Source organism: Acinonyx jubatus, chromosome B2 (genome assembly GCF_027475565.1).
Source record: "Acinonyx jubatus isolate Ajub_Pintada_27869175 chromosome B2, VMU_Ajub_asm_v1.0, whole genome shotgun sequence".
In the NCBI taxonomy this organism is placed as follows: Eukaryota; Metazoa; Chordata; class Mammalia; order Carnivora; family Felidae; genus Acinonyx; species Acinonyx jubatus.
In genome coordinates, this window is record NC_069385.1 from 14779649 (window position 1) to 14804211 (window position 24563).

Sequence of the window (24563 nt, forward strand, 5' to 3'; positions counted from 1 at the left end):
GACCAAGATTTCAAACTTGGTCACTGAAACTTCTATCACTATTGAGAATATTTGTCTTGAACTTCTATTTACTTCATTTTTATAATCTAATCTTTTCCCCACAAACTCTACCAGAGAATAGGTTAGTTCCCAAGCACCTCAACCTATCCCATCTGGTATTCCAGTAAGTTAGGAAACAGTGCTTAAGACTGGATAAAGTGGAAGGGCACCTGGGTGGCTCAGTCAGCTGAGCGTCTGACTTTGGCTCAGGTCATGATCTCATAGTTCGTGAGATCGAGCACCACATTGGGCTTGGTGCTGAAAGCCTGTCGGCACAGAGCCTGCTGTGGATCCTCTGTCCCCTCCTCTTCTTGCACTCTCCTCCCCACCCCCCCACCCCCAAAAGAATTGGATAAAGGGGAAGAAATGAAGAAATGGTTAGGGAATTGTAGTTTCATAGAAAGAATCCTGAATGTTCCTTTCCCTCCAGAGATATCTAGATGACCCTGATTTTTCTGCACCTGTTCCCCTGTGTGAGATTTTAAAGGATACACAACAGTGTACCCAGTGTATAACAACTACATCCTGGAGCACGTCAGCAAACCCAGTCCTTTCCCTTTCAGCAAAAGCCAAATTGAAAAATCAGTGGGGGCTTTGTGCTACTCCTATAGGTAGAAAATTAAGCTCCAAATAATACCCTTCCATGTCTAAGGTGTATTTTGTTTCCTTAAAATTTGCTTGTAACTCTAATTTCCTCCTCATTCTTAAAGTACCACATTCAGAACACAGATATTTTCTTACTTGATAGTTATTAAAGTAACACAAGATGATTAAGTTAAATCCTCATGGGGGCTTTAAAAGTCATTTGAGGGAATTTAAGGAATTGTCCTCTGAGAGACATTGTTTTTCTACTTTTGTATTTCAGCTCTTTGACTGGCATATACAGCTTGATAAATCTCTCCCTGCACCTCTGGGCACCATAGGTGCCTGGTTATACAGAGCGGAGGTGGCCCTGAGAGAGGAAATAACCATTCAGCAGGTGCATGAGGAAACGGCCAACACAATACAACGGAAACGCGAGCAACACAAGGTAAGAGTTCTGGTGGGGAGACCTTCCTGCACAGCAGTCCTAGTGTTGTCTGAAGACTTGGCTGTTTAGACCTTCCACTGACGCGGGTCTCCCAAGTGTCCATTCATATAGGTTCTGAGATGTCGCACTTCCATCTTCCTTGCTTGCTAACGACAGTTCCAGTAGATTTATTTTCTGAAGAATTTTCTGGGCAGTTATCTTTGTTATTGCCGTTGCTATATGTTATTTTTTGAAAGGTAAGCCCACAGACACATTTATGTAATAATGTGGTTGGCTGTTGGTTCTAGACCTCATTCCTGTCTCTGTTCTCAAAGGAAGGCAAGCCAAGCTACCACGTTTTTATGTCCTTTGCTATGAGGGGGCAGGGGGTCAAGGGAGAGTGGGGATTTTAGAAAGTGGTGGGATTAGGTGTGATGACTTTTATTTGCGACTTTTTTAGTGTACTGCAGAGTCAGTTGTGCTTAGTATAAATTGTAACATCTTCCTCTTTGGGTTTTGTGGGACCTAACTAAAAATGCTGTTTTTCATTAACATCATATTAACTCAGTCCTGTGTTCGTGCAATTGAGTTTGTGTACCTCATTTTCTGTCATCGTAGGGATTACTGTATATGTGGAAACCAGACAAGGGGAGGTGACCAAATATGGGCAATCTGTGGCTCACGTATATTTTCTGCCAAGATAGGAATATTTTTTTACTGCTTCAAGGAAATAGACTGTTCTATGTTCTAAACTAGACTGTAAGGCAAATTCATGACAGATTTGGTTTCAGGCCCTTCTGGGACCTTATCTTTGAAACTAGAAATGTAGAGGTACAGAGGTGGCATGGAGTTTCAGCTCTTGGCCCTCTCGGCTCGACTCACTCACCCCAGATCCGGCCGCCAAACAAAATGGATGCAACAAGATTTTGTGTTCCTGCCAATCGGTCAGGGTCCTTTCTGCGTTTATTCTTGGCCCATCTTCAGTTGTAATCAGTCTCTCCAGATACTTTAAGTTTTGCTGTTGATCTCTTAGCCTCCCCCCTTCTCACCACTGCCACCATACACAAAACACACAGAGAACTCCTTAGAATCTGCTTCTCTGGTAAGCATGACTTTGGCGTCTGCTCCATCGGTGGAGATACACACACATAAAATCCAGTCTATACTGTCTCTGAAGATAGAGGATAAGAGATCAAGTCCCAAGATTTTTCTCTGGGACTGAATCAGGTTAAGTCTTCTTAGAAGCAGAAAAACCTGGGCTATGTCCTTGTTGAGATTCCCAGTATATTAAAAATAGGGGGAAATGCTGAGACAGGGTTACACAATAATACCGCTTCAACAGATTAGCAATTCGTTGTAACTGCCACCTAATGTGTCATGTAACAGTTGAAATAGTGTGTAACTGAGGTGACTAATTCATACAAAAGAAGTTACCTTAGGGTTTAAAATCAGATGTAGAATGGGTATGGATTGTGGGTTAGATGTGCTAATGCTATGAGTACACGCCGAGGGCCTACTGTGTGCCAGTTTTATGTACAAGGTGCCTCCAATCTAGAAGTTTGAGACACAGCATGTGTTTGTTGTTTGCATAATATACTTAGGTCTGATTTAAATGCTCCACCACAGAGAAAATGTCCAAGCATATTGGCTGTGCTATTTACCAGTTGATAACATTTAGCGGACATGTTAATTCACTGCACACTCTAGGCTGCAGCAACACCTGCTGAACGTTGAGTTTTAAGTTGGATGCACACACGCTGTCCGTGTGTCTCAGTGATTATATGAACTGAGGCCCCTCATGACTCTCCTGGCTCCTTTGAGAGATAGAGACCCTGTGCTAACCATCAACTGTGCAGCTGGAACCACCTTTTTTACCAGAGTGTAACGAACAACCATAAATACCAAAATGAAATGGAGTAGGGAAAGGGAAGGGGTAAGAGCTGGAGAAGATGCTTATCTGAGACTAAAAATCAGAAAGGACTGAAGAGAAGGTCAGGGAATGCAATGAAGAGACAACAGGAAGCAAGCAGAGGCAAGTAAGGGCTAGGACTAGGTCAAGGCAAATCTCCAGAATGATCTGCTTACTGAGGTAGGAACTTTTACTAGGTCTGGGCACAGGTACTGAGAATAGTAGAGTCATAAAACAATGTCGTTGTTAATTATAAAATCAATTCTCATTTATTTAAGATATATTTATTAGATACCTAAATAAGATAAGCTTTGATGATGTAAGCAGTTTGAATCATTGTTGAGATAACTAAAATTCTAGTCGTCTTCAGTAGAAGAATCAGCCCATCAACTTGGTATCACTACTTTGTGCTGGAATATTGGGCTGGCTTGGAAATGCAGTTCCCACTATATTAAGAATAGGGGGAAATCCTGAGATGGGGTTACACAAATAATGGAAAAAAGCACAATATAAGACTCATTAATACATAAGCAAGAATGTTTGAGAATATTGTCTACTTATCCCAGTCCAAAAGTAACTATGGCTTTTGCCATGAAAACTTAGATAGGCTATCAAGATCTCAAATTTTTGGTTTTCTGCATGGTTCACATCTTTAAAAAAAAAACATACCACATGACGATTGTCTCTTAATACATAATCAGTATTTAAAAACATGATTCAGATAATTTTTAATTTTTTTTTGCAAAGGGGTTATTTTATAAATGGTTCTACCGAAGTTTTTTTTTTTAACTTAACTTACATGTAGGTAGGATCATATTATTCCGAAAAGCAAGATACACCTTTACTAGCTTTTCTATTTTCCAGATACCTTAATGCATAGTTATCTAGGAAGATGACAAAAATAGTCATAGTTAACTATAATTGAGTATTCAGCTATGTTTCTGTCTTAAGTACTTTATTTTGCTAAGCAGTTGACATGCAGGATGTGAGACAACTATTATTATTATCTTCATTTTGTCAATGCATAAACTTCAGGCAGACTGAGTTTAGGTGCTTTGCCCAAGGTCACATAGCTGGTAGTCCAGATTGTTTTAAACTCTAAACTTAACTATGCCCGCAAAACTATTGCATGTAATACATGTAGAGTAATTAAACTTACTAGTTATTTTTTTAGTAGTAGAGCGTTGGCAAAGTAAGGCTTTTCGTCTTAAGGAATTATGAAAATAGCCATCAAACTCTACCACCTACTACCCATCCGTGTTGCGGTTATCAATCCTACATAGGTCACTTCCCCTCCTTTTTTGAAGATTTAATTTCCTGCATGGCAATGCATGCCATAATTCTTAAAAACTTCAGTAACCCATAGATGATTCTGCCAAAAACCTGGCCTCTTAGTTTCTTGATCTCCTGTCTTTCAGTGATCCCATCCTTCCCTCTATGCCCCTGATGGGCATAAGGCATAGTCTAGAACTTGTCATCACCAGTAACTGAAACTCCTTCAATGTCTTCTTTAAGCATGTATCTCACTGTCCAATCAAACTTGCCCTGGCTCCAAAACGCACGGACTCCGTGCTCTTTAATCCTTTGATTTTACTGAGTCTCACCCTCTTCAAGGCATCTGTTCCTTTTGTACTCTATTTAAATTCAGTGCTGAATCCGCAAAGGTCACTCCTTTGTACATACGCTAATTGTCTTGACCAGGTTTCCTTTGTCCTGTTGTCCTGATTAAAACATAACCCTGATTGAAGCCAACTCTCTTCCTAGTCCCTGCCCACGCACATGCCGCTGAGTGTGCCTCAGCAGAAAAACACACCCCCAGGCACGATGACTAACCCAAGTGGGTCCTTACTGCTGCCTGGCACTCCAAAGGCATTTCCCGATTCCATTGCCTCTTTATTTCAGGGACAAGTATTCCATACCTTGTTCCTTCAAATCTTCCACACCTCCTCCCATATCCTTACTCTCAGCTGGTGACACTGCTTCCTATTTCTCTGAGAAAATAGAAGCAATCAAAAAAGAATTTCCGCCAGCTCCCACGACCACATCAACCCACCTACAAGCATCTGTGCCTGAATACCCAGTCTTCACTTCTGTTACTAAGGATGAACCATCTGTGCTCTGATCTAAGACCAGCCCCTCCACATGTGTAGTGTATGAGAGCCCATCCTCCCTGCTCTTCTCCAGTAAACAATTCCTCTAGTTCTTGCCTTTTTAATTTTTTTTCTCTTTCTGCTGGATTTTTCCCACTGACATAAAGTATATGCTGTTAATCCTCTCCTCTTAGAGATTATTTAAAAAATAAATAAAATTTAAAAAATAAAAATTGTCTTTCTTCCTCCTACTCTTGCTTCCAGCTACTGTCCATTTTTCCTCCTTCCTTTTTCAATGAAGCTCTTTGAAAGAGTTATCATGCTCATTTTGGTTTCAGAACTGTCTTTTCCAATTCTTTCTAGAGCCCATTGGGATCAAGGTTTCTCTTGCCATGCTAGTCATGTCAGGTACATGAGAGTTCTCCTTATTCCTCACTTAATGGTCAATTCTCAGTCCTCGTCCTACTTCGCCTATTAAAAGGATTTCACATAGTTATTTCTGAATCCTTGAAACACTTTCTTCATTTGGTTTCCTCATTTTCTTTCTGCTCCTCTTGCTGTGCCTTTCTAATCTTTCCCGGTCTTTCCACAAATATTTATTGTGCACTCTCTGTGTGCAAAGTGGTGTTCTAGGCATTTGTGATACACCCAGAAGAAAAACAGACCAAAATTCCTACACTCATATAACTTGCCTTCTAATGGGGGGAGGCATATAAGAAATAATAAACATAAATAACTAATAAGTAAAATTTATCTTCAGTTAGAAAGTAAAAGGACAGAGAATATTAGGGGTGTTGCAATTTTTTTTTTCAACGTTTATTTTTGGGACAGAGAGAGACAGAGCATGAATGAGGGAGGGGCAGAGAGAGAGGGAGACACAGAATTGGAAACAGGCTCCAGGCTCTGAGCCATCAGCCCAGAGCCTGACGCGGGGCTTGAACTCACGGACCGTGAGATCGTGACCTGGCTGAAGTTGGACGCCTAACCGACCGCGCCATCCAGGCGCCCCATGGGGTGTTGCAATTTTAATGAGGGTTGTCAGTGAAACTTCACTGAAAAGATGATGTCAAACAGGCAAGCACATCCCCACCTCAACCCCTTTGCCCTTGCCATTGTCTTTTATGTTCTCTTTTCCTTGGCCTGAAACATCTTCCCACTGATCAGTCTCTCAGTATGTTCTTCCTTGTCTCCTTTTTTCCTTTACTGAAATGTCACCTATTAGTCAACACTTTCTTGGCCACCCCTTTGAAATCACAACTCCTTTTCCCTCTTCTCTATTTGATTTTTCTCTTAGTATTTATCTGCATCTCAACTGCTCTTTTAATTCTGTATCTCAGTTAGTGCTTGGTTTTCTATACTGTAATGTGAACTCTGTAAGGGCAAGAATTATTGTTTATTTTTTCCAAGTTGTATTCCCAGCCCCTGAAAATGATTAGAAATATTTAGGCTTTCAGAATTTTAACTGGGTCAATAACACCAATTTATACTTACTGGGAAATTGTCCATTTGACTACATTTTCAATATTATTGCCATGAAATTATTCAAAATAGTTGAAAATATATTTTTTTTGGTAATCTTTTCTGTGCCTGTAGTTAAGCTCCTATTTTTCCCCAATATTGTTTCTTTGCATCTTCCTTCTTTCCTTAATTGCACTTTTGACACTGTTGGTTTTCTTTGTTGGACTCTAACCATCTTTTTTCATCAACTTTCTTACCCAAAGAATGATGACATCACTCTGTCTTGTGTGAGAAAAGCCTGGCTTAGTAATAGAGGGTAGAAGCCAGGGAACCAGTCGCAGTAATCCAGGTAGAGTGGCCTGAACCAGGATGGTAGTTCTAGAGATGATGAAAAATGGTCAGATTCTGAATATTTTTTTAATGTTTATTTATCTTTGAGAGAGACAGAGTGAGCAGGGGAGGGGCAGAAAGAGAGGTAGACAGAGGATCTGAAGTGGGCTCTGTGCCGACAGCAGAGATACCTATGCGGGGCTCAAACTCACGAACCATGAGATGGTGCCCTGAGCCAGTGTTGGATGCTTAACCGACTAAACCACCCAGGCACCCCTGAATAATTTTAAGGCAGAGCAATTTGTAGCATTAGATACTGATTGTGAAGAAAGGGGAGTCATATTTGACACTATGATTTTTCAACTGAGCAATTGGAGAATGGAATTTCCATCAGTTGAGGTGGAGAGACAGTGAAGCAGGTTTGGGGAAAAAGATGAACAGGTTAGTTTGGGGCATGCTAAGTATGAGAGTTCTTCACATCTAGGTGGACATGTAGAGTAGGCAGTAAGAGATAAGAGACAGGAGCTCAAGACACAGGTAGAGGCTGGAGATAACTGTTCAGAATCATTGGCATATAGAAGGATGTTGAAAGCTTTGAGACTAAAGATATTAAATAAGGAAGCATAGACAGAAAAAACTGTCAAGAACGGAGACCTAAGGGAATCTAATATCCAGAGATCAAACAGTAGAAGATGAACCAGCAGAAAAGTATGAGAGAGAGCAAATGGTGAGGTGGGAGGGAATCTAGCTCCTGTGTTGTCTTAGAAGCTAAGCAAAGCAACGTATCAAGGAGAGGGCATTTTCAATAACATGGCCACAGCAATGCTTTTAAAATGCAAGTTTATTCATTTCACCCCTCTCAAAACTTCCCACTAGCTTCTGCCTACTTAAAATAAGCATTCCAAAATTCTTACAAAGGCCTGTGAGGTCCACAGATTGACAGCCCTTTCCCTCTCCTCCCTTCTCCCCTGCCCCCCACCCCTACTAGGCTAGTACTTCTTTTGTTCCATCTCAGTGACTGAGAGAGGTGCACTGACTGCTCCCACAGCTGCATAGATTTGTCAGTTTCTCCCTATAGTCCCATCAGTTTTTACTCAATGCATTTTGAAGCTTTCTCTTAGGCATGTTCAGAATTAACATAGACACTAGTAAATTGGAAGTTTCATCCTTAAGCGATTAATGATATAATGATTTTTATTCTCAAATCTAGTTTGTCTGATATTGTTACACTCATACCAGTTTTCTTTTGTTAGTATTTGAGGGTTCTGGCTCATTAGGATTCTGAGTTTTATTGTTACCACCTTATCCAAGTTCCAAGACTCAACTTCTGCAGTCATGGTATAGATTTTTGCCCCAAACAATCAGCTTTTCCCATTGGTTTTTGCTACGTCTGTGATCCAGTTTGGGGTCATAATTTTTAAAATCAATTAATTATTTATTTTGAGAGAAAGAGGGAAAGAGAGAATCTCAGGCAAGCTCTATGTCCAGTGCAGAGTCCCATACAGGGCTTGATCTCACGACTATGAGATCATGACCTGAGCCAATATCAACAGTCAGATGCTTAAGTGACTGAGCCACCCAGGCGCCTCAGTTTTGGGTCATATTTTAACAGGAGTGGGAGACCTAAGAGATTTTCCTTACTTCCTACAAGTGCACCAGTGAATTAAAGTCACAGAATGTGCTCAGCATCTAGCTGGTTTTTAGTGAGATGGCTTTTCAGAGATCCCAGTGACATCATGCCCACTATAGTTTCTTTATCATATTTTTAAAAATGTTTTTGTTTGTTTTGATACCTTGTAATGATATTTTCAGTTAACTAGATACTGACTATAATAAGGAAGACTTCTTAGAAGGCAACTGGACATATGGGTATTCCAATATAGTCAGAGACCCCTACTTACACATTAACATATAGTCACATAGAATAAATCGGACCTGGGCGTGGTGATGGGTCTAAATTTGCTCTGCACTCACTTGAGTGGGTCTCAGCGAAGATCATAAGCCATAGAAATGTGCCAGGAGGTTATAAAGGAAGAAAAGAGTGACTGAAATACTCATAGCCATTAGTTGCTCTAAGACAGTCTTCTGTCCCCTGTGATCAGCTCCTGCACAGAATGCCCTCCCTCTGGGCTTGAGAAACTTGTGAATATCTGAGCAGTTACCTACAATTCCAAGCAGATCAATATATTATAATAACGAAATTTACCAGGATAGAAATAGTTTTCCCTTGGATTTTTCTACAATGCAAAAGCTAATGTCCCTCAAATTAAAAGGCACAAACACATATGACCTTTATGTGAACAAATACATATGACTTTAACATTTTAATTTATATATGAGTGCCTTCCTTTTTTCCCCCTTCCATCAAATGTCTCTCTTACTTGTGGCTTTATGCTTTTTATTGCTTCTATTTTGTCCAATTAATCCACAAAATCTTCATGTGGGTTAAACTGAATGCTAATTTTAATGTATTATCCTGATGGGCTAATGGGTCTTACTATTCATTGAGTGACAAACTGCTGGGTGTTTATTCTGTTATTGAGAAACAAACTAAACTCTAGAGAATATGGCATGAACCATCTTTCATCTCTCTTTGCTTCTATATGAGAAATTGGCTAGGAATTGTGAAACACCTGTGAAGTCTTTATATGAATAAGCCTACCAACAATGAAAAACTCAGAAAACAAATAGAAATAAAATATTAAAATTTGTGTAGTTCTATACAGCCTATAAAGAATATTTATAAACATCACATTTGATCTTTCCAGTCTGATTTCTATAGGACATTCCCTCTGCTTGTTTGAAATCTTCTAACCATAAGAATATTTAATAATATCGTGATATATGACTTACTTTAGATGGCAAGCAAATTTCACTTTATAATAGTCTGCATGTGTTAGAAGTAAAATAAAAATAGTGATATATATATGTGTGTATATATATATGTATATTTATATATAAAACCATTAAAGGGTTAAACTAGTTGTGCTTAGTGTTAAGCTTCTAAAAACTAAGGGTTAAACTAGTCTTGCTTAGTTTTAAGCTTCTAAAAACCAGTTTATTCAAAATCAAGGAAAGAGAAAAATCCTAACACATCATTGTTTATAGCAGCAACTACATTTTCCTTTGGACCATGTGCCTTTAAAATGTCTGAATACATTGCTCTGCAACTGTCGTGTGTGTTTAAAAGATGCCATAATTATTAGATACAGCTCTAGCACAGGTCTTAGGGATAAGCACCGGGGCTCCTGTACAAGGTAAAAAGCCTATGAAAGGCACCAAGCCACATCTGGATGGAGCAGCACGATCAAATTGTTGAGTACATTGACTCATCGGTACAAGCTGAAAATTATGCTTCCTAGCCTCCTGTGAACATGTTTTCTCATTTTTTATTTTTTTTTTTTAAATCGTGTCTTAGGATCTGCTTCAAAACACAGATGCCCACAAAAGAGCATTCCATGAAATCTACCGGACCAGATCTGTTAACGGGATCCCAGTACCACCTGATCAATTAGAGGACATGGCCGAGAGGTAAGAGAATGGCTGGTTTGAAATGAAGTGTCTTTTTTTAAAAACTCGGTGGATGTTTCTTCCATTTCTTTTCTTTTCAATGAATTGACTGTTGGTTTTTTTTTAAACAGAGGTGCTTACATTTAGTACATAAAAATTGAGCTCCCATAACATATGCTAAGAATGCTAACATCCTAATATGTTATTATTTGCAGAGAGTAAACCTGAATATCCCCACAGCCTGGAAATCACAGAAATGGTTTCTTCAGAGGCTGTATTTTTATTCAGCACTGTGAGGAACATTATGTAATATTGCAAAAACAGCTTATAAAAGAAACAGATGAGAGTTGTCTTGGCAGGGGAAAGAACTAAATTAAATACTTCAATCAATCACGATTTGCCTTTAAATCCAGAGCTAGAAAAGGAATCAGAGCCCCTGATAGTGATTGATCAGCCAGAGTTTAGAAGACTTTGTGCTTGTATTATATTTAGCACTGACGTGTAACAGGTTAAATAAGCACTGCTCTGTTACTATTAGTTACTTACATTCTGTAAATTCTCGGTGTTTTATTTCTAGGTTTCATTTTGTTTCCTCCACATCAGAGCTACACTTAATGAAAATGGAATTTCTAGAATTAAAGTACCGTCTGCTCTCACTGCTGGTTCTTGCAGAGTCAAAGCTGAAATCTTGGATCATCAAGTATGGGAGGAGAGAGTCCGTGGAGCTCCTTCTACAGAACTACATCGTAAGTCTGTCTGGTGCTTTGACAAAGAAATCAGAGGACACGTGGATTTAGCATTTAATACCTATCGGTTGCTTTGACGTTATAATTTTTATCTTGAATTTAAACATGAAGGTACCAGTATGTTAAATGGGTTTGATAGAAGTTAGTAAGCTTTTCATGGTAACCTGAAATATACACTTATATTCTTTGGAAATACAGAAAGACTTAGCTTCGTGAATCATACCGAACCATTGTGACTGGCTTTATTGCTTAAAAAAAAAAAAAAAAAAAAAGTTTTTGCATTGCATACCCATGACTTTGATTGTGAGCTCACTATTGAAACTGAATTAAAATACTTAAAGATCATCCTCACGTCTCTAAGAAAGAATCATTAGTAGTTCAGAAAATTCTGTTATCCAAAAGGGGACTGTCTAGTTTTTAGGTTATTAGGTCCAGCACGTCTCTGAGTTTCATTGCTTCTTGTGTGCATTCAGGAAAAGTAAAATTCTGTCTGTGAATCTCTGTACCAATTTAATTTTTAAAGACTATCTTATATTTTGGGCTGTCAGTATAAATAATTCTATATTTACATGGAATAGTAGCCTTGCATTAATGAAGAAATTAGGTTGTTCTATCAGTTTTCATTACATGTAATTAGAGAGTTATTTATTAAAGGTAATTTATTTCTGTTAGCTAAACATACCCCCTCCAAATTTATTAGCAATACAAACTTGTTTTCAAAGTTCATATTCATAAGGCATCTCAGTCCTGTACTTCTCCACTTGTGTTTAATCACAAATTCAAACTGATAAATTAATAAGTTTAAAATACAAATCCATTTCTAACCTGACTAGTGAGCTTTGTAACTGGAATGATTGAATGTTGATTAAAACCATATCTTTGCTGAAGCATTCTAGAACCAGAATGTATTTTGCTATATTTTGATTACATTTTTAAAGTGATTACTGAACAAGATGCATTTGGAAAATAAATAGGTTTACAGTAAAATCTTCCTGTAGGTTTACTATAATTGTCTTGGAAACATTTGTCAAAAAATGTGAAATCTGTTATATGGTATGTTTCCCTTATTCATATTTAATTGTTATGGAAAGTCATGAAAAATCTTATTTTTTAATTTCAAGCAATTACGTTAGTCTTTTAAATATTAAATTACAGACATGCATTTATATTTTTGGATTTAGTCATGTCAAATGATACACTCTGAGCTCAGTAGGTAATTATGCAGATCTGTCTTTGTTCTAGCTATTTAAGGACAGCCAATCAGACTGAAATGCTTAATGGGGCTGTTCCACCAGGTTAATGTTCTAATACAATGATGTTAGTAATTCTCTTTGAACTTCTCAGATAAAAGATATGTAAGTAGAGAGTTGTTACAATGATAAAACTTTCATAAATATTAATTAAAGAAAAACAGTACTTCTGTTTTCTCCATGAAGAGAAGTTCACTAAGCTGCTAGATTTAAACTGCTACACAACTTAAAATAATTGGCAAACTTGATAATTATGCTACACATGTGACATTTTTATGACCATTTCTGCATATTCTTATTCCGTAGTGAAAAATACCTATTTATGGCTACCCATCTTTTCTGAAAAGGGCCTTAAAGTATTTTTTTGTTTAATAGTTTTAATAACTGGGATGTTATGTGTTGTCCATGAGCCCAGTGTCCTCCATGTGTGATCTTCTAACCCAGTGACAACCCCAGTGGCATTTTCACATGGTTTCACTGAGGGAATCAAGCCTTTCAATGCTCAACCCACATGTTTTAGGTGGCACAGTTGGTAAGAAGTAGAATCAGGATTTGAAATCACATCTTCCCGAAACAAAAGCCATGCTTAAGTACTGAACTTTTTACTAATCTAACAAAATTGGCTGTGAAAAGTTTTTTTTTTTTGAACTTAAAAGACCAAATAATTAACATGATCTCCTGTAGGTTAGTGAACTAAGGAGTATAGCTCATGTAAATATTAGTACCATTTAATGTTAGCTCATGTCTGGCAATATTTTATGCTAATATACTATAGCCTGATAGTGAGAGTTGTTATTATTTATGTTACAGGCAGCATGGTATTGGGGCAGGGGGTGGAGAGATTGTGACATGATATTAATAGATAAAATAATTCATGTTACTAAATGGATGTTACATGGGAATGTGTTGAATCATGGTTCAGCTATTACTACCCATGTGACTTTATAAATAACTTAATTTCTAGGAGACTTAGTTTTTCCCAAATTTTTAGTAATAATAATAATAATAATAATAATAATAATAGGATAATAGGGGCTTTTGTAAGAAACAAAGATGGACACATATTGTTTTCCTTTCATCTCACACCCCTTAGAGCTTCTCTTATGCCTTTGGAATTTGTGAGAAAATAATTTTCTTTAGAACGGACCATTTCAAAGAGTGAAGACTTTCAAACAAAATAATAAAATCAAGTTCTTAAATCCAGTCCTTCCCTTGGTTTCTAAAAAAATTTATTGTAATGAGCCATATGCTGCTACATCATCTAATAACCAAAGTAATATGCAGGATGTAAAGGTTCCATAATTATCTCTTCCTTAGTTTGAATTCTCAATTCAGTCTTATTCATATGCAAAAAAATACATCATTTTTTAAAGGGTTAGAGAATCAAAAAATGTGCTTCCTACTTACCTCTTGTACTAGGTGCTCAGGTATGCAGCTGTTGTGAGCTAAAGAAATTCTTGGAAAATATTTCATGAATGCTTGTTAATTAAATCTAGGCCACATACTATTCATAAGAGATTACCTACTGTAATATAAGTCAGGAGATAATTGTTTTGGTTTTTGCTGTCAGAATTGTTCTTGACATGGCCATGTTTGTTAACACATGCTTCAGTTTTACTATGGAAGAAAGAAGATCATTCTTTTTCATAAAAGAAGAACTCTTAGAATTGTGGCCTATATGAATGCAACATAAGTGATGTGAATTTTTTTATTATTTGTAATTATTTTATCAATGTAAGTAGGCGATTCTGTTAAAACCTCTTCTCAAAGATGATTTTTAAAATATTAAATTACCTGGTTCAGCTCCATTCAAGTGAAATCAATGAGTGAAACTTACTTATTATCTCTACATTGATCTTCCACTAAGTAGAAGAGTAGAAGTTTAGTATCTTCCACTAATACTTTGAATTTAGTGGGATAAAGAGGTATCTTAATTTTCTTGAAGTGCTATCAACAATAACATGGCTTATTTGTTGAACTTGATATCCAAAAAGTAAGCCTTATTTTGAAAGAAATAAATTAATCCCATTATTATTTTAAGTATACTTTTGTGTTTACACCCTTCTGAGAGACTGTCCAGATAGCTCCTGGTGAAAAGGAGATTTAGCAGTCCTACCAAAATGATATTAATAGATAAAATAATTCATGTTACTAAATGGATTTACTCTGTATTTGTTCTCGTGTTCAGTCTTAATTAATTTGTAAACAACTCTAGGAAAGGCATATTTAATTAAGTCTTTCTGTCCAGACAGGTGCAATTTCCCATTCTTCTGACACTTAGAACAATTGTTTTTCCATTAGCTTCTTGAAATTTGAGCCAAAAATAAATGGAGACTATTTTTTAAACATTGCCAAATATATTTATCTCTTCAGTGGTCTACAGTGTCTTACAAATTAGTTGTAACTTTCTTTTTTTGATCAAATTATGGTATGTTCATTTGGTTAAATTATGCTAAATTTAAATTACAGTAAGTTACTCTTCCCCTAGTTGGAGAACAGGGAAGGTTAATGAAGTAGAACAAAAGGCTGAAAAATTAATTAGCCAGACAACTATTGTTTTACTTCATTCTCAGACAAAAATAATACAGCCTATTAAGTTACTGAAGTAAATATTCATCATGGAATCCTTCATTCCAAGTAACTCAGAGCTTTCTCTATTCACTCTATTCCTGAAGAATAATTAATACATAAATAAAACATTTTATAAGCATAAAATGCTATGCAATGTGTTATGTATGTAATGCTTTTAAGTATTATCTTGCAATATGATAAACATTTATCAATGAAATTGAGGGATGTCTGTGAAATTTTTTATGAAGTTTTAGATCTGCACTCAAACATTTTGCATCTCCATATTAAGCATTCATCGGCATATTACACTGGACTTCAGCTGGTTTTTAAAGGCTAATTTGCATTTTATAATACACTAATCAAGTATTTTAGAGGATTCAAATCAGAGGAACTAATTATACTTAATAGAAATTAAAGAGCCTTTGGTGATATGTTGTTAACTATAATTGCATTATTTTTTGGCTTTATAATAGCAGGACCAATCTTTGAAACAGGAGCTATTTCATATTTCCTGGAGTTAACAATAACATTTACCTAAGGATTTCTTGTGCGCTCTAAATTTTACAGTATCAGTTCGTAAATTACTATTACTCTAGTAATAGTAACAGTAATAGTAATATGTAATATGTAAATTACATACAGGTACAGATACATCTTATCTGTAATTTTTAAAAAAATTAATGTTTACTTATTTTTGAGAGACAGAGAGACAGAGCAGGAGGGAGGGCCAGAGAGAGAGAGAGACACAGAATCTGAAGCAGGCTCCAGGCTCTGAACTGTCAGCACAGAGCCCAACACATGGTTTGAACTCACGAGCCATGAGATCTTGACCTGAGCCAAAGTTGGATGCTCAACCAACTGAGCCACCCAGGCACCCCAGTAATTTTTGTAATTGTAGATGAGATATGTGATTATTTAAAATTTTTCTACTAGTAAACATTTTTGTACTTTCTGTTTTGAGGAAAGTGTGCACTGTGCCATTTATTTATAATCTAAGTTCCTCAGAGCCATCTTTCACTAGAATTAATGTTCAAAGAGCCACACAATCCCACAGCTAAAACACAGTTGGATACTAAAATGTTCTTCCAGATTTAGTGCTTTCTAAATGTTAGCCCCAGGTTGTCTGGAGAAACTTCAGTCTGTTCTAAAAACAAACCCTTGGGTGGAGAAGAAATAGAGTATTTTCTCAATAGTGCTGAGTTAGAATAAAAGTGTGGAATCCGTTTATATTCTCAGAATAATCAGGTTATTTTATGGCAGTTGATTTAATTTGATATATTTTTTAAAAAGGTTGAGGTTGGTAAATTTGGGCAAAATATCCATATATGTATCCTGAAGAAACTGACTTCAGTATTTCTACATATGCCTAGAATTTGCCATCTTCTAACCATTACCCCTTTCTAGTCTTTTATAGAAAATAGCAAGTTCTTTGAACAATATGAAGTGACATACCAGATCTTGAAACAGACAGCTGAGATGTACGTCAAAGCTGATGGTTCAGGTAAAAAACACTGACAGAATTTGTTGCGATGTTGAACGCAGTAGAATTTAGAACCTACAGGTTTCTGTGTGATCACATCATTTTTTGTTTTTTCCCTGAAGGATCTTTTTATGACCATGCCATTGGCCTGGAGAGCACATATTGGATTCACATATTGGATTCAGTCCCCTTGAGTTTGTGCAATGCCTGTCTAACCTGTGTAATAATGGTGTGTGTGTGTGTGTGTGTGTGTGTGTGTGTGTGTGTGTGTGTGTCGCGCACCTGTGGTCTTCTGAGAAGGGGCAAAAGAAGTGTTCAGTGTCTAAACTGTGATTTTCTAACCTATTTGCAGTTCTGCGGATTAAGTGAAAAAAACAGTAACTTGAGTATCATTATCAAGTAAATGAAAACTTAAGTTAGTGTGGATACACAAATTGTAACTAACATATGTTGGCTTCATTTTGTAAATATATCTGTCATATTGAATCGAAAATGAACTGTAGCATTTGTGATCAATACTATATATGTGAGCATCTCTTTGAGTACATACAAAATGTGAACAAATATATATGTCATTTATTGCATCCCACTTATCAAAAATTTTAAATATATTATCACCTTTAATCTTTGTAAACAGCTGTGAATATGGTATAACACATCCCCAGCATTTGCTGAGTAAAATTCTAACATTTCATCTGTTAACTTCATAATCTGAAGAAGAATTATAAGTGCAAACCAGTATATAGACCATAGAAAAAAGGTTTGGTAGATTTCGAATAAAAAGTAAGGATTCTATTTTGGTTGATCTGTTCTAGTGGAAGAAGCTGAGAATGTGATGAAATTCATGAATGAAACCACAGCCCAGTGGAGGAACCTCTCAGTAGAGGTCAGGAGCGTGAGAAGCATGCTGGAAGAAGTCATCGCGAACTGGGATCGATATGGCAATACTGTGGCTAGTCTTCAGGCCTGGCTGGAGGATGCTGAGAAAATGCTAAATCAATCAGAGCATGCCAAAAAGGTAATGTCGCTTCCTACAAAAGAAACTGAGTACACACGAACTTAGAAATGAGTCTCTCACAGCATAGTTCTCTCGAGAGTGTTATATCTTTGCAAGTCTGACTCAAGAATCTTGACTTGCCTGAAAAACTGTGCCTTCAGGTTAGTAAATTCCTTTAGGCCAAGAAATGCATTGCTTTATAGGAGTTATATTAAAACAGTTCCCTATCTGATCAGTTCAGTGTTTTGCTTTTGTGTTCAGAAGAGGAAGAACCGATGGCAGGACACCCAAACCCAGTGGGCAACAGAGGTCGCTATACTCACTATAAAGTCTATACTTGAAAGGCTCTGACCTCTGTGGATTTCCTAATTGAAGAGAGGATAACATAATACTGACTCTGTATAATGACACATGCCAGTTGAACATCTGGGCCATCACGTTTTTGTCTCTTTGGATATTCTTTTTTGCATTTTATCAACCCTCAGTCAAAGGTCTTATTCTGGGCAAGAATGATCTTTTTCCTTCGATTCCAGGTGTGTATGTGTGTGTTCAAGAGTTACTGTTTTGCTTTAATGTCACTTACATTAAAATATCACATAAAATGGATTTATTGTGTACTTCTTAATGGGAATCTGGCATTTTCCCATGAAAAATTAATTTATAAGTATAAGATATTAAAATGCCAGGCTCCCATTAAAAAAGTATAGTAAATACATTAGAATTAGTGCTTACTGTCCAAGATCAGTTCTTGTGTGATTGCGTTTTGAGAGTAGATGCATTGTTTTTAAATGTTTACCACTCTGTATTTGACACAGATGAAAAATTCTTGTGTAGCTGAGGATGACAAGAATTGTATACCCATACAGATTTTGGCTTTTCTGATTAGACTGACAATGCCCTAGTAGATGTCATATGTGTTAATTTCATCCAAGGGAATATAACCACCAGAAACAGAAGTGTTCTCATCTATTTATGTGGGAAGTCCTCCCACACATGGTTTTATAAAATAGATTTTGAATTCTCTTTGGTATTCTTGGTTTATACTGTGGTGTATGTGTATAAGTATGTACAAGCACACATGTATTAACTTGAAATCAGCAGAAGACTGCTTCATTATCAGGGGAGTAACTTTAAACGAATAAAAAAGGATGTTACTGTATTCAGTGTTCCTGGCCCAGATATTTAATTCAAAAATTGTTTTCAATGGTTTATATCCATGATTGTTAATTATCTTCATGCACGATATTCAGATTTTAAAATCAAAGGTAATAGGTCAAAGGTTTATTTATAATCCACAAAGAAAACTATACATTAGTCTAAAATGTTGTACCTTTTATATGACTCTGGCACTGGTATTTACCAGCCTGAAGACTGTACAAGTCCTTTACACAACAAAAATTCATTTTTTTATGTGTAAAATAGAAATGACAGAAAATGGTCATTACGTGTTTGTTTGTTAGTTTGTTTTTGTCTTCAGCAAAAGATATGGCCAAGCCGTTCTTATAAAACGACACTCAGCATTTCTAGCTCCTATTTTTCAACCTCTCTATTGAAAATTGCATTTGGAAAAAGAACTAAGATTTACCTTAAAATTTGCACAAGTTTAGAACAAAGATATTTCACATAGTCTGGTTACTTCCGTATCATTTGTTGAGTTTTGGTTTGTGGCTTACAGTAATGTGCATCAATTATTGTTTAGGATTTTTTTCGAAACTTGCCTCACTGGATACAGCAGCACGCTGCCATGAATGATGCTGGCAATTTTCTAATTGAAACATGTGATGAAATGGTTTCCCGAGATCTTAAACAGCAATTGCTATTGCTCAATGGACGGTGGAGGGAGTTGTTTATGGAAGTCAAGCAAGTATGTCTTTCAAATCTATGTATGCTTAGAACATGCATGTGTTACAAACATGCTGATAAACAGTCCGTTTAGAGGCTGTTTTATTGTTGCAGCATGGACTTATTTAGGCAGAGTGCAGATGTGTTTGGAACTGTTATGTTTATTTTGGGTCCTTTATTCTTTCCCACTTACACATTACAGAAATGTATACTTCGGTTAAGGATTGTATTGACATATGGGGCCTCATGTTTGAAATCATAATTCTTCACTTCTGTGCTAGTTTTTTTTTTTCACAGTAATTGGACTTCCTTCAAGTGTATCTAAAATAAGAATCAGGAATCAGTCTTTCTTACCATATAACAATTCTAGAAAGTATGTAAATGTGAGGGTTACAGGCTCCCAGAGGTCGGGCTTAACTGATTTTCCGTGTTGTGCTTCTCCCTTTCCTTAACAGTATGCTCGGGCTGATGAGATGGACAGAATGAAGAAGGAGTATGCAGACTGTATTACTGTCCTGTCTGATTTTGCAACTGAAGCCCATAAGAAACTTTCTGAACCCTTAGAAGTCTCTTTTATTAATGTCAAGTTATTAATTCAAGACTTGGAGGTGAGGGGGTTTCTGGACAACAAAGTGAAAACCTGTTCTGTTGTGAAACGAAAGATCATTCATGTTACTCACATGGTTGCAAAGTTTTCCTGTCTCCTTGGCACCCTTTTGACATGTGTGCATATCCTGATTTGCACCTCAGAATTAAAGATTGCATTTAAATAAAAAAATTTATTTGAATTTTTTAATGCTCTATTTTTTTAAAGGTTAATTTATTTGAGAGGGAGAGAGAAAGTGAGTGAGCATGAGGAGGGAGGGGCTGAGAGAGAGAGGGACAGAAGGTTCAAAGCCGGCTCAGCGCTGACAACTGTGAACCCAGTGTGGGGTTCAGACTCACCAACTGTGAGCTCATGACCTGAGCCGAAGTCGGAAGCTCAACTGACTGAGCCACCCAGGCACCCCTCTGTTTGGATTTTTTAAAGATATGTTTTGACCATACAGTAACTTCAAAATAAGTTTTTGTTTTTTTTTTAAATTCAGAGATTTTTTTTTACAACCAAATTACAAAGGACTAGGAGAAAACAGGAAACATCTACATCCAACACCTCTACATAAATGCCTCTACTCTAACAAATTTATTAAATGAATTGTGCTATTTGCATATTTTGAGGACCTTGCAGCTCTCAAAAATGAAGTAGTAGAAGAATATGTAATGACATGGAAAGCTTTTCTAATATACTATTGGGAAAAGCAAAAAACAATATCCCCTTTTTTTGTGTAAATATAAAAAAATGGGTGTAAGCACACAGAGGGGGAAATGTTCATGATATAGTGATGGATGTTGGCTCTGGTTAGCACTGAGTGAGAAGCCTGGAAGTAACTTCAGTTTTCTTCTTCTTATTATCTCTAATTCATAAATTGTCTACAATGACCATGTGTTGCTTTTTTTAAGATAAGGTAAGTTGTATAATTGTTAAGGTCAGAGGAATTGCCCCAAATTAACATGTATTTACTTGATTTATGATGTTTACATACTACATTCACACATATATTTTGGAAGTGTAAACTTGATGCTTACTTAAGGATTTATGGTTGCTTTTAAAGGAAAGCTTTTATCTATTTTTAATATGATCTTACCAATATATAATATATTAGCAAAGAAGGAAAGCAATAACTGGAATCTCCAAAAGCTTCTTACAAGTATAGGATTTCATACAGTACACAATTCATTTTTGTTCAGCCTTCTGCAGAATTCTGAAATTAAAAGGAAATGTACGTTGTGGTAATGTAGCTCTTTCAATGGCTCCTGCAGGACATTGAGCAGCGGGTGCCTGTAATGGATGCTCAGTACAAGATGATTACCAAGACTGCACACCTCATTACCAAGGAGAGCTCCCAAGAAGAAGCCAATGAAATGTTTGCAACCATGTCTGGGCTCAAAGAACGGCTAACCAAGGTGGGAAAATATGTTAATGCGAGGGGCCAACACTGCCTTGCGCATGCCTATACCTCCTCCGGCCAACACACTCATGGGCAAAAGTCTTTACCTGTTAAGAGATCATCCTTTTGTTGTTTATTGGGATTCTTGATTTAGTAACTTTGCCATTTAGGAACTTGGTCATGAAGTTTAACAAATGAAACTATGGAGCTGATGTCAATACCTGATACCTCTGTTAATTTGGAAGTACTAGGAGGTTTATTTTAATAAAATCGATCGGTCTCTTCTGGAGAAATAAGGGGTCAGTGAAATGTCATCCAACAAGGGGGGAGATAAGGAAGAGGAAGGAAGAGGAAGAGATCATACATTTAAATGAGAAAGAGTTCCCAAATGTCCTTTTTATTGAGGTTTATTTGACTGTTCTAAGAGTATTTATGCTATTTTCTGTGTGAATAGCCTGGAACGTGGAAATTCTGCTCTCTTCAGCTCACGGAGCTCACCTTAGACTTAAGATATATACATTTGTGCCACCTGTGTACAGGGAACCCAGTGAACACTAAACACCAGCCATAAGACTTTTCTGTTCTATTGGGGGATTTTCCTTAAGAGCTTTGGAAGGTTCCATTGGGATTTCTTATCTACCTGAAGTTGAGTTTTATGCAGATGGTATTGTTTGCATTTCAGTAATTAATTTTTAATAGGAGGTGGGAGGTAGTATAAATGAAGAGGAAAATTTTGTAATGAACAATTGAGAAACAGAGGAAAAGACAGCAGAAAAACCTGTAATTTAGGAGAGAACAAGCAGAAGGAGAATAACCCACATGAAGTCAGTAGTGGGCAATTAATGAAAAGAGGAATAAATGAGATAAGTGGAAAAAGGAAGAATCATGGTATTGAAAAAAAGAGAACACTTCATTTGCCAAACTGACATATATTAGAATGTTAATTTGTAATTCTTTTTATTTTTAACATTCAAGTTAAATGTTATCTGTAAAGATTGGGTACAATTCAAAGTCAACGTTACTGATTTGATAACCTTCAAACAGCTTTCAGAGCCATATCTTGGGCTTGCACATCTTAGCCGAGGCCAAGTTTAATGATTTAAGGTGACCTGTGAGAAAGCAGATCCCACCTTTGAGCACATCTAAGTCATTCTGCTTTTTTTTTTTTTAAATTTTTTTTTCAACGTTTATTTATTTTTGGGACAGAGAGAGACAGAGCATGAACGGGGGAGGGGCAGAGAGAGAGGGAGACACAGAATCGGAAACAGGCTCCAGGCTCTGAGCCATCAGCCCAGAGCCTGACGCGGGGCTCGAACTCCCGGACCGCGAGATCGTGACCTGGCTGAAGTCCGACGCTTAACCGACTGTGCCACCCAGGTGCCCCCCTGCTTTTTTAAGCTACTGCTTCAGTTGTAGCATCTTAGTAAGTTTTCAGCTGTATCTAGGAAAGATTTATAAAGCACACTGACTTTTAATTTATTTTTACTTATTTTGATGTTTATTTACTTATTCTGAGAGAGAGAGACAGAGAGAGAGAGAGAGAACATGAGCAGGGGAGAGAGAGAATCCCAAGTAGGCTCTGTGCTGTCAGTGCAAAGCCCAACATGGGGCTCTGTCTTACACACCGTGATATCGTGACCTGAGCCAAAATCAAGAGTCAGATACCTAACCAACTGAGCCACCTAGGCACCCAGAAACCAACTGATTTTTATACATGTTAGCAGATTCTCTTTTGTTCAGAATCATTTTAGAAAAGCCTTGTTGCAGTAGATCAGTAGCTTTCTTTTGGTGAGTTTACCCTTTAGGCAGTGTATCCGAGAGCATGAGAATATTCATAATTTAAGAAAAAAGAGAATGGTCTATTAACAAGTATTCCATTTCCTTTCGTTGGTTCCCAAAAGTATGAATAATATTTTGGGAGCAATTCTAAGTAAAATGAGTGGGGACAGGAAGTTCTTAGAGAACTACTTGATCCTGCATTCCAACATGAAGGTGTTAAGACAGAAACTTTATGGATCTCTTGATCTCCAGGAACGTATGGCCTCATCGTGAAGATCAAGCTGATATTAATACAAGTGTAGGGGCACCTGGGTGTCTCAGTGGTTGAGGATCCGACTCTTGAGTTTGGCTCAGGTCATGATCCCAGGGTCATGGGATGGAACCCCGTGTTGGGCTCTGTGCTGAGCATTGAGCTTGCTTGGGATTCTCTGTCCCCTGCTTGCATGCTCTCTTTCTCTCTTAAAAAAAAAAAAAAAAAAAAAAAAAAAGTAATACAAGGGTATAAAGTAACAGCATTTTTTAAAAGACAAGTGACAGATGAGGCTGGGTCAGTTCAGACTAGGGAGACATCCCCTGGCTTGGGAACCTTTGTAAATAAACTGGTACATGACTTGTGCACTTGGGGTGGGTAAGATGATTGGCAGAGGGTCGTGACACATGTTGCTGGGGGAGGTAGGGAAGCACAAGGCCTGTCTGGGAAGAATGAGTCAGCAAAGTTACAGGTCTGTCCGGAGTTTAGGGTTCAAGTTGTAGAGACCTTGAAAATAAAGTTGGAAAGTCAGTCTAGATAATGTCATTCGTAACGATCTCAGGTCAGGTTTTGAGGCCAAAATGAAGATCAGTTGCACAGTTTATGAGGGAGAATTCGATGCCATCTGGCTCACTAACAGCCTCGTTTAGATGGGAGGGTGCCATCCAGATGGACCCTTTAGATGAATCTTCCTGGGAAAATTCTGTGGCATTTATTTGTCTCAGTGATTGAGTAGTATTGTGTTTTTATATCAAAATGTAACAGTAAAAGGAAGTATCATTAAATAAGAGTCTTTGGAGATCTGCAAGCACCGAATGACGGCTTCACTGAAGAAAATGTTCTCAGAGGTGTGAACAGTGCCCTGAGCTTGTGGTACTTAGCGGCGTTTGACGGAATTTTTGTTTTTGTCTTTTTAAAGGTCAAAGAATGTTGCCCTCCACTCCTTTATGAGTCTCAGCAGCTGTTGATCCCATTGGAAGAACTGGAAAAGCAGATGACGTTCTTTTATGACTCGCTTGCGAAAATCCATGAAATTATGGCAGTTCTCGAGCGTGAAGCACAATCCAGTGCCCTTTTTAAACAGAAACATCAGGTAAGGGAAAGTCCCCGTGAGGAGACATGGTTATTTTTAAAGCGTGTTTAGTGGGACTGAGATGGTGCCCACAGTGGCAGGAATTCAGTTAGGACAGGGGACATTTTTCTAGAGTAGCGCTGGCAACTCAAAACAAAAATACACATCTTGTCCAAAGATGAAAACCCTGTCCACTAAAGATAAAATAAAATATCTATCTATGTAAATTTACATAGAGATAAA

The 24563-nt window shown here is 37.2% G+C and overlaps 1 protein-coding gene across 18 annotated transcripts in view; it reads left to right on the forward strand.

The window, feature by feature from the left end:
• The window catches only part of SYNE1 (spectrin repeat containing nuclear envelope protein 1), a 474716-nt gene that overhangs the window by 147913 nt on the left and 302240 nt on the right, over positions 1-24563 (forward strand). For all 18 annotated transcript variants that reach the window (XR_008298258.1, XM_053222078.1, XM_053222079.1 and 15 more), the window contains 9 exons: positions 905-1069; positions 10254-10366; positions 10923-11091; positions 16317-16413; positions 17208-17410; positions 19089-19253; positions 19687-19839; positions 21092-21235; positions 24168-24341. Coding sequence is in view for 17 of the 18 variants with exons in the window: in XM_053222078.1 (XP_053078053.1) it covers positions 905-1069; positions 10254-10366; positions 10923-11091; positions 16317-16413; positions 17208-17410; positions 19089-19253; positions 19687-19839; positions 21092-21235; positions 24168-24341 (1383 nt within the window). In the remaining variant the exon portion in view is untranslated. The remainder of the gene's footprint in view (positions 1-904; positions 1070-10253; positions 10367-10922; positions 11092-16316; positions 16414-17207; positions 17411-19088; positions 19254-19686; positions 19840-21091; positions 21236-24167; positions 24342-24563) is intronic.